A 10,000-nucleotide genomic window follows, 5' to 3' on the forward strand; every position below is an offset into this window, starting at 1 on the left:
CTTGAACTTAAACAATCCGATTAGTAGGCGTAATGAATTTTTCAGATCCAAGAGAGTTTGATTTGGGGTATTAAAGTTTCACAAGAGGGTTTTGCGGTAATTTAAGTATGGTCTCTCATGGGTTAACACGAGATAACTGGTTTCCCAGTATTTATTTATACAGTGTTACGCTCTAACAGTGTTGACCAGTTTAGAGCTTTACAGAACTAAGCAAATTTTATACAAGTTTGCAATACTTGTATTCAAGTCAACTTCCCTTCGGCGTTATATATTGTGGGGTGCATTGGTCAACGAATGAATACTGCTTGTCGGAATCCCTTTTTTATGTTAAAATCGTCCAGTATATCCGTATTTATAGAAGGTCCTTAATTAAAAATATAACTTTTAATCAATGGGTCTACGGATGCAAGTAAGCTTCAGTGAAATTCAAGCAGTAAGTCCATCTTGTTGAATGTAAATTTCATTTGAATGCAACAGTCAAAGTAACTCCTCAACACTCCCCCCCCCCCCCCTCCAACCTGGGCCACAGCAGGGAATTGGAAATATTAAAAGAAGATAGCCCTCCCCCCCCCCCCCCCCCTTCCCTTCCAGGAAAATATTTTCGATCCAAAAGCTCTCTGCAAAACAGCAAATTTTGTTAAACGATACTCTTCTCTGGATGTGCATTGTGACCTAAATAAAAGAAGATTGGATTGATAAGATCATTTTATCACAAAGAAGAGGTCACTCAAGGGCTTTTATCATGTAAATCAATGGAGTATAAACTAATTAACTACTTGCTCATCATATTTATTACCATGTTACGCAAAAAAATCCCCACTGATCAACGAAGAGTGAAGTCCCCCCTCGTAGGTAAAGATTGTGAATTTTTGTGCACTCCCTGCCTGCCTGGTTACAAACTGTATGTTCTTTAACACTGTTCCTAGTTACCTACCCACAAAAAAAATATATTAATAACGAAACCATGAGATTGGACTTGGTCAACACTTTTGTTGGTTCTCACAAAGGCATCCGGCATTAAGATAATTCTGCAATATCCTCATCAATATTATCATTACAATGTTCACATTGTAAAAGGCTTAACATTGTGTCCCTTTTCAGGCAATAAGCGTATCGCTTTTGAGGAGTTTTTGCCAATCTTCCTCTCCATTGGCCAGAAAAAGCCAATCCACAGCTCCAGTGAAGGTTTTGTGGATGGTCTGCGGGTGTTTGACAGAGAGGGGAATGGGCAGATATCAGCTGCGGAGCTGCGACATGTGCTCACAGGACTAGGTAGAGTTTATTCAGATTTTATTTGGAAGTTATACCATCATATGACCTTTTTTTATGATTGGTCAAGTACAAAATTTATACTTAAATTATTTTGCTATTCATCATCTTTCGATAAACTATTTTCTGCCCCTCTTAGATGGCCTTGTTTGCTATGATTACCCACAAGAGACATCACACAAAAGATCTCACCATTAAATGATGATGTTTTGTGTGATGTATATGTCTCTTGTGGGTAATTATAGCAAACAAGGCCATGTAAGAGGGGCAGAAAATAGTTAATCCAAAGATGATAAATAGCAAAATAACTTAATTATAACTCTAAAATTGTCAAAATTAAAGATAAGTCTTGAGTGCCAAAATTTAAGCCATCAAAAATGTTTAGTTTATTTCTTTTTATATGGGGTCTTCTGTTGGCCATAATGTTTCTAGGTGAATTTAGGATTTGACTAATAGCATTCAATGGTCAGAGTGAGATTTAAACAAGAATAATGTTATCCCAAATCATGCAATAAATCTAACACATTTAACCACTGGGCTAAGCTGCCTTTGGCTTGTGCTTTTCATTTTTGTAACAGCAAATAAGAAATTTCACTTTCATAAGACTAAGCACTGTTTCAATTACCAATGAGTTCTTTGCTGATTGTGCTGTCTCGATACAAGACTGGTGTGTTGATAGGCATTGTAGCATTTGTTTGCCCTCTTACTTGATTACTTATATTAATTAATGCACAATGTGCAAGCCATGCAAGCCATGAAAGCCATGCAAGCCTGTAGATCATGCGAGCCAACATGGCGATTGAGCCATGCGAGTTAACATGCAAGTCACACATGTACAGTTATTTAAAGCTAACCATTTTGAAATGGGTGCATGCTTAGACTTAATAACTGTTTATCGTGAGTGCTATTTGAAATGGAAATGGGTGCTTAGACTTAAATCCCAATATAAAGGGTTTTAAGTCGAAAATGAAAGTTACTTAATTAATTATGTTTGAGAAATGCATATTCATTACAGGATGTACGAATTGGACATTCAAGTTCGACAAGAAATGGACCCTTTACAGCTAGTAGTTCCAAATTCATTACAGTCATTGAGTCCATTTCTTTGATGTTTGTTTCTATTGGAAATACAGTATCTAAGACTTCAAACAGCTGAGTTTAAGTTGAGCATGAGGAGAATACAGGCACAAGAAAAAAACTGGCCACACGGAATCTGGACTCAAGAAGCAGGGAGCCATGCGGCCAGTTTTTTCTCGTTCCTGTATAATTTCTCCTCATGCTTGACTAACTCAGTAGCGAAAGAGGTGCTGCTTGTTGTGTAATACAGTAAGTATGTTGTTATAACCCATCCATTAAAAAAGCACCTTGTTTTCAGGTTTTTGACTTGCAGTGACAATTTAAATGATTTGATTTTTTTCCTGCCACCGACACGCTTTTTTTCTAGTCAAATCTTGAACAGTGCATCGAAAAAAATACAAAGCATTGCCATCAGATCAACACTGGTTTTTTTATGAGCATTTTTTTGCATGATATGAAAATTAATGGAAGGGTTATATAATAAATGAACCCCTTTGTGGCTTGCTGGTATGTTGGCTGATAATGTCATTGGCTGAGAGATTATCCTCAAAATTTCTTATTTGCCCTCAAAGCTTCACTTCTTGGCCAAAGATTCATCTTTCGGACAAATTGTCTCTCCGCTGCGGACATTATCAGCGGACATACCAGCTGCGGAAAGGGGTTTATTTCCTAATTATTATTTGATTGCTCAGATCTGCAAGCTGAGTGCAGGAGCAACTCTTACAGGGAAATTAAGCATTTTCACTTTCTTAGGAGAAAGAATGACTGATGAAGAGGTTGATCTTCTTGTGAGTGGACAAGAGGACCAACAAGGACAGATAAACTATGAAGGTATGAACAAAGTGACAAAAACATGTAAAAATATTCAATCCATAATAAAGAGCCAGTTTAGGAAAACCCTAACGCTTGCGCTTAACCCATTGACTCCTCAGGTGCTCTCGGACATCCCCAGTTAACCAGTAAAATCGTCTGATGTTAGACAGAGTAAAATCTGTTTAGTCTCTCTCCCAGGAGTCAATGGGTTAATGTCCCAATAAGAGGGTAATTTTGCTGATTTATTGTTAATCACAACTTTAATGCTAACACCTTGTGCATACTTACAAAACATTTACCATGAACAGCCCAAACTCACATCGCGTATGCAAGGACAATGACAACGGCTACAAGAATGTTGTCTAAAATTATTATTTCCCAGTTATCGTAACAATTTTACAATTTAAGTTCAAGTAATTCTGCATGGAAAGTGTGTATCAACATTCCAAAACCAAAATTGGCATGAACGATGTGGATATTTGGAGAAAAAATTGAAAATTCCTCAAATGTGGGCATTTCGTGCTGTTGTTTGTACAAGAACAGCAAAGAAATGTATCAAAATGTGAAACACACCTGCAGGGCATGCAGAGCAATAATTGTTTTTGCTCATTAAACCTATTGTTTTGTGGCGTTCTCGTAGCGGCTGCCGCCGTGGTCGTCCTTGCTTAAGCTGATACTATTGTGGATTGTGATCCTTAACTCTTTCACCCTGAAGGGCCGGGGTTTCCCAAATAATTTGATGAGTAAGAACTTCCGCGGTTAGATTAAAACCTACAAGTGGCTGTTTTAGGAGGGAAAGAGTTAAAGTTAATTAATTTTGGATCTAAACAATAAAATTAACCTTAACAGTGCAATGCATACCTCTCTCTAACTGAGTTTGAGGTCCATACTGGAAGTCAGTCAAAGTCTTTTATGTTGAATTGCGCTTGGACCATATCAACAGGGCAAAAAACTTTTTAAAGGAAAGGAAAGGAACTTAAATATTTAAGTGTCTAGTCTACTAGTGCTGGAGCACTAATTGGGGACACTGACTGAAATTAACAAATTAATGCAAATCAAATCAAATGTTGGTTTTTGAGGAAAGGGAAAAACCAGCTCACCCACACCTCTCTGGGACGAGTAGAGAACCAACAAAGTCACCCACATATGACGCAAAGTCTGGGAATCAAACCCGGGCCACATTGGTGGGAGGCGAGTGCTCTAACAACTTCGCCGTCCCTGCACCCCAAAATGCGGATCTGTAACTTGCAGTACAGACCGAGAAAACCAGGTTAAAATTATAGATATTTATTGTATCTCTGAGGTAATATTATCTATGCGGGAAAGCTCAAGGAAACTTGTTGAAGTCTAGTGGAACGTTTAACTGCCACAAATGATTGTCATTCGTAAAAATTTGAAAAATAAATCAATCTCATTGGCTTTTTGAAATAGTTGCTTGCAAGATTCAAACAGTTTCACAAGTTTGTTGCTTTTAACATGAAAAACTTTATGGAAAATTCTGCATCAAAATTTCAAATTTAGTTTGCTGTACTGCTGTAGAATTTTGCTTGTTACATTAGCCAATCATAGCGTGCTTACTATCTGAGAGATATCTCCTACATTGGTTCTTCAAATTGTGTACAACTTCCTTCCAGACATATGAAAGCTCTTTGATTAAAATTTAGTTACCAGTACAGTTAATAATAAGTGATTTCTTTCTTTTACTTTAACAGAATTTGTGAAGATGGTTATGTCTGGGTAATATATCAGCATCAGCTGCAGCAAATGAGATGCCTATATTTTTTAGCGTCTGTGATTTATACTTATAACTTCTTCTATACACTAAGGATAACATGCATTGATTGTCGAATTGGTTTAGAAATCTAGGCCCTGTTGTTGAAAAGCCAATTAACATTAATCCCAGATTAAAAATTAACCAAGGAGTTTATTTCTCTACTCCCAAATGCTGTTCAAAGCTGATATTCAGCAAAACTTTACATTAGAAGAAGTCAATCTTGAAAGACAAAAATAAGCAAAAGAAACTTTCACCGAAAAGTTGAAAACATGAAACAAAAGTTTACGCTAATCGTGGATTAAGTTCATTGGCTTTCGAGCAACCAAGCCCAATATATCAGCAGGGCATGCCTGCCATTATGGTTTATTTGATGTTGGTCAAACAGTACTTGTCAAAAATAAATGATGTGGAAGCAAATGGGGTAGACCTTAAACATCTGGAAATCAAAGACTTCGTGAACTGTTTTGGGTGACTTTTTTTCTGTATTTTCTTCAATTGCACTCAAATCTGAAAAAAGTATATATAGTGCCTAACGTTTTTAAAGAACCATTGGGTAGAGCTTGAAAAGAAAAGCTGTGATTTGGCCTTAATTTAAATACAAGATGAGAATGGTTCTGATGACCTTAGCCTTTTATGTGAAATCTACTCTCAGTTGAAGACCACCGCAAGCACCAATATTACTAGAGGTTACAGCATTAATTAATGCCTAATTAAGAATTAGTCAAGAATCAGACTTCATTTGTTTACCTAAATAATAATAATGATAGCTACTGGCTATTGGTCAATCATCCTCATGCAAGTAAAGAAAGCAGCAAAAATATATACTTGTCTATGGGGCTGCCCCCTCTAATGGGTAGGGTCGTACCTCTTGTTGAACACTATATTTCATTGGCTGTATAGTGTCGCACTTCCTATTGTTTTCTGTGCTTAATCTATTGTTAACTTTGTTCGTTCTATTGTTCCTTTGGCCAGTCCTGAAGCCGTTCAATGAGGTACGACACGACCCCCTCTAATGGACTCACATTAGCATACTGCCTCTCCTAGATACTCTGATTCTTGTTAAATCACTTGTTATGCCAGGCTAAATTGTCCTGATCAAGTTAAGTGTAATAATATTATTGCGCCGTTCGTTAACATATGCGCTCAGAGGTTCAAATCCCAATCAACAAATTCTTTTTTCACTGCTGCCAATCGCTCTAGTTACTGAATCAGTTGATATATATTCAGCATCGCGATTGGCTGATTTTGTTGTATGTTGTGGGTGTCTGGTTTTGACCACTCTGAGGCCAACTGTCCAACCAGTGGTTGAAAGTTGAACTTCAAATTCTCTATACTTATAGAAGGAGCTTTAAAATCAATACATTGTCATGGTTATCTTGTGACCAGTTTTACAACAACTTCGCCAATGATATAAAGTGGAGAGATTAATATAATAATAATGGGATTTATTGAGTTTATTGTTCATAATAATATTTTTTCTACACACAACGAATGGATACTGTGGAATATAGCTTTACATGCTTTTGCTAAAAAAAATAAACATCTATGATTTGCATCTAATCTTCATATTTTCAGCATTGTGCACAAAACGGATATAATGTGTACGTATATTTAGTACTTTTCGCGTGTTTGATTGGTTAACTTTTTGACTGTGATATTTCACCTTCGATTAGCAGCCGAACAGAAACAAAATGATCTGAATGATTTTGGTGGTTACGTCTTTGTCCGTTAGTGGTGGAAATCCGTCATTGGTGTACTATACCCCACAAGTGAATAGAGCTCTCCGCGCATTCTAATTCGCTAGCTCGGAGGTAAATTTGGTACATACTAAAACAACTATTGACCTCCGTGGCTGGTGGTGGATATTTACCTAGCCGCTCGTTTACCCTCACTACGATAGATAATTGGTGGTTATTGATTTGGCCTTAATTTGCTGCTAATTGATACCTCTGCCTCGAAAAGTTGAGCAGAAGAAAATACCTTCCGTACTTTTCATTTGAGGATCTGATTCCTACTCTTGTGATTGGTTAAAAAAGCATCGCACTTAATTTCAGCCAATCAAGAGCAAGTACGCTTTTCCCGCGCTTTGAGACAGCCGCACGGAGAAGGCCAACAAAATGATTTTTTGTCTGCGTACTGATCTGAGAAGATCGTTACTTAATTTTGCCGTGAAGGTTCAAAATTGAAGACAAAACATCGGGCGGACACAGATGTCCTTCGTAAGATAGTCTCTCGTAGAATTCCAGACTCTTTGGGTGAACCCTCTAAACTTTGTATCACCACCAACAGAAGCTCTCGGACCTTCTGCCACCAATGATTGAAATTATTTAGACAAATGTAGCTCGGCTCTGAAACAAGACGGTACCCAACCATGGAACGACGGTAAGAGCTGTGGCTCTCAGATTAGGACAGATGTCGTGACCTCAGTGGTTTGCTCCTCAGAGAGGAGAGGGTAAACCGAATCTCCTGTAATGTCACGCCACCCTATGAGGTTGTGTCAAAGTGACTCCACCCTGAGATTCCACGACTTCCTCGTCTCAAATAAATTGCTCCATTCATCCGTCACACATACTCGCGTTTCGTTCACTTAACCAACACACCAACTCGCTAGCGTTAACATGTCGCAGCCGACGCAAGAAGAGATGGATGGTAAATATTCACTTGATAAATAATGCCGTCGGCTTACCCTTTTTGCCCGAGAAATTATTCCCGTGGAGTTAACGGGCATGATGTTAATTCACAGAGTACCGAGACGCCTTCAGCCTCTTTGATACAGAAGGTGACGGGAAGATTGAGTGTGAGCAGATCGGAAGCCTGCTTCGCTCGTTAAATCTAAATCCCGATGACGAAGACATTTTGAAGATAGAGAAAGAAATCGGTAAGTGCTTTCTTGGACATCAGAGCATCACGAGTTATATGATGCGAAATGGTTCAAAGACTGATTTAGTATTATTTAGAGTATGTTGTATGCTACACTCCCCGGCATTTATTAACGTCACTAATATTTCTTGTGTGGAGAGTTGAAAACTTGCAGAGCTATATAGATTTCATTGACAATCTATAAATTTCCAATGAGGGCAGATTTTTAATGTACTTCTAAAGTTTATGGGCTGACGACTTGACGAAACTATAAACAAAGGACCAATTTAGTGCAATTCTTTGGTATGAAGCCAAAAAACCCGTCTTGCTTTAGCCTTCATTTGTCAAGCTTTATCTAATGCTGTTTCCTTCGTACGTCCAAAGATGACAATTTCAAGTTTTTTTATCGTCAAATTTCTACCATTTTTTTGTTATTCAAACGAAACAATTAAGGTTTCTGTTATTTTGTTACACAAGACTGCGTCTGGCGAAAATCACTTTCAGAATTTCTGAGCCGTGAAAATGATACTTAAATAATAAATCGGGTTCACGTAACACTACGACGCACAAGTGAAAAAGTAATTAAACTTGAAAATGCTGAGAGAAGAAGCTGGTATTTTTAATATAGAAGCAAGTTTCTTGAGTCTTAATAAATTTGCCTTGTGCATCGTCCCTGTATAGAAATTCCACGCCCAGTGACAATAAATACGAAGTACATTTCGCCGAGCCCGAACATTTAAAGACAAAACAGACGACATCAAACGAATAGTTCTGAAACACAGTCATTGTTGTAAAGGAAGAAAATGTCACTGCAAACTATCATTGCTGCGGAAAAGGCATCCCAACTGTTTGAGATATGAGATATTTTTTTCCAGAGCAGCGGGTGTTTATTGTGTAGTTATTTAATGCCAGCGATTATGAAGACATGACGGTAATTGAGACGGACTAGCAATTAAATGTTATCTTTAATCGTTCATTTAATGTTTTGGGTAAAATTACAATTAAAAGATCGTTTAGTGAATTCATTTAGTTTTAGTCAATAGCGTAACTGCAGAATACTGGGCCACTATTGTGTTCTTGTAGTGGCCTATTATCGCTGTGACAGATACCACTCCAGTAACATCCCAGACTTCTTTGGATTCGAGATTAATAGCGTTCTAAACACTACAAGCATACCGAATCACTGTTACCGCTTTAGGCGAAAATTTAAGCCCCAGTTGACCCAGCAAGTTTATTAAATACCTTCTTCACTTAATCTGTCATCACAAACTGGGCTTCTCGAAAATCATTAAATGCAATCTGGATTGAAGACGAAAGGCAAGACTGGTGAGCGTAGAACTCCAATCTTGGCAAAGAGGGCACCATTTTGCCTTGAAACATTGAGAAGTAGTGTCGATCGACTTAAAAACTTGAAACATTGGGAGATAACGATAATTGCGCAACCTAATGAAGCATGCTTGTCACCTGTTTTGGATAATTTGAGCTCAGGGCGGAAAACTCAAACAACACTGGGGTTAGATCTGAGTGCGATTTTAATTACCAACGTAAGATGTTTTTGAAATCTCTTCTTTTGAATAAGATATTAAACAAACAAGGCTTCCAAAGCTTCATGAAAAAATAAAGCACTTTCTGTTGGAGTGGCAAATTTGGACTAGACTGACTCTTTTTCACACGTTTAGGAATGTGCTTTCTTGTGCTTTCCTAAGTGAAAATAATAATTTTGATGACTGACTTACTACGGTTGGTTATCTATAAAACAGGGAAAGAAAGATGCACGCCGAGCTCCCGCGCCCGCGATTTCGGTCATGTCAAATGTGCAGCGTAAAAATTCAAGATGGCGGCCCAAATGAATGGCGGCTTATTCAAATTTATGCTAAGGTATTCCAACTTTCAAACGGAATTGTGGGAAATAAAGACCACGTGGATGAGGTTAAAGAAGATGGCCGGTTTCATGGGACGGTAAGCTTTGTTTTGAGCCTATTTTTAAGGTTTTTGCACACTGTTGAGATTAATTATTTGGAGTTTTGCCCTGTATAGCACCTTTGTCATCAGTGAGCAGATTTCTGCCGTCTTTTGTAGATATATCGCTGAAAGAGTGAGCTATTGCCAATCTAAAATCATAGGTTTCTGGAAGAAACCTTGTAGTTTTTGTCGCTGCTGAATTTGTATGGGATTGGTTTACTGTGGCGATGAAAAATTGTACCGCGT

At 37.9% G+C, this 10,000-nt stretch overlaps 3 protein-coding genes across 3 annotated transcripts in view; all 3 read left to right on the forward strand.

Annotated features, from left to right (window-relative positions):
* The window catches only part of LOC138038665 (myosin-2 essential light chain-like), a 7,175-nt gene extending 682 nt beyond the window's left edge, over nucleotides 1-6,493 (forward strand). The window contains exons 4-6 of the mRNA XM_068884662.1: nucleotides 1,102-1,272; nucleotides 3,100-3,177; nucleotides 4,872-6,493. Of these exons, the coding sequence (XP_068740763.1) occupies nucleotides 1,102-1,272; nucleotides 3,100-3,177; nucleotides 4,872-4,900 (278 nt within the window). The 3' untranslated portion in view covers nucleotides 4,901-6,493. The remainder of the gene's footprint in view (nucleotides 1-1,101; nucleotides 1,273-3,099; nucleotides 3,178-4,871) is intronic.
* A 929-nt stretch (nucleotides 6,494-7,422) lies between these two features.
* Nucleotides 7,423-10,000, forward strand: part of LOC138038676 (myosin-2 essential light chain-like) — a 15,403-nt gene continuing 12,825 nt past the window's right edge. Inside the window, exons 1-2 of the mRNA XM_068884671.1 lie at nucleotides 7,423-7,582; nucleotides 7,677-7,811. Coding sequence (XP_068740772.1) covers nucleotides 7,552-7,582; nucleotides 7,677-7,811 — 166 coding nt within the window. The 5' untranslated portion in view covers nucleotides 7,423-7,551. The remainder of the gene's footprint in view (nucleotides 7,583-7,676; nucleotides 7,812-10,000) is intronic.
* Nucleotides 9,626-10,000, forward strand: part of LOC138049442 (uncharacterized) — a 4,910-nt gene continuing 4,535 nt past the window's right edge. The window contains exon 1 of the mRNA XM_068895720.1: nucleotides 9,626-9,751. The gene's annotated coding sequence lies outside the window, so the exon portion shown is untranslated. The remainder of the gene's footprint in view (nucleotides 9,752-10,000) is intronic.

This window comes from Montipora capricornis, chromosome 1 (genome assembly GCF_036669925.1).
Source record: "Montipora capricornis isolate CH-2021 chromosome 1, ASM3666992v2, whole genome shotgun sequence".
Lineage (NCBI taxonomy): Eukaryota > Metazoa > Cnidaria > Anthozoa > Scleractinia > Acroporidae > Montipora > Montipora capricornis.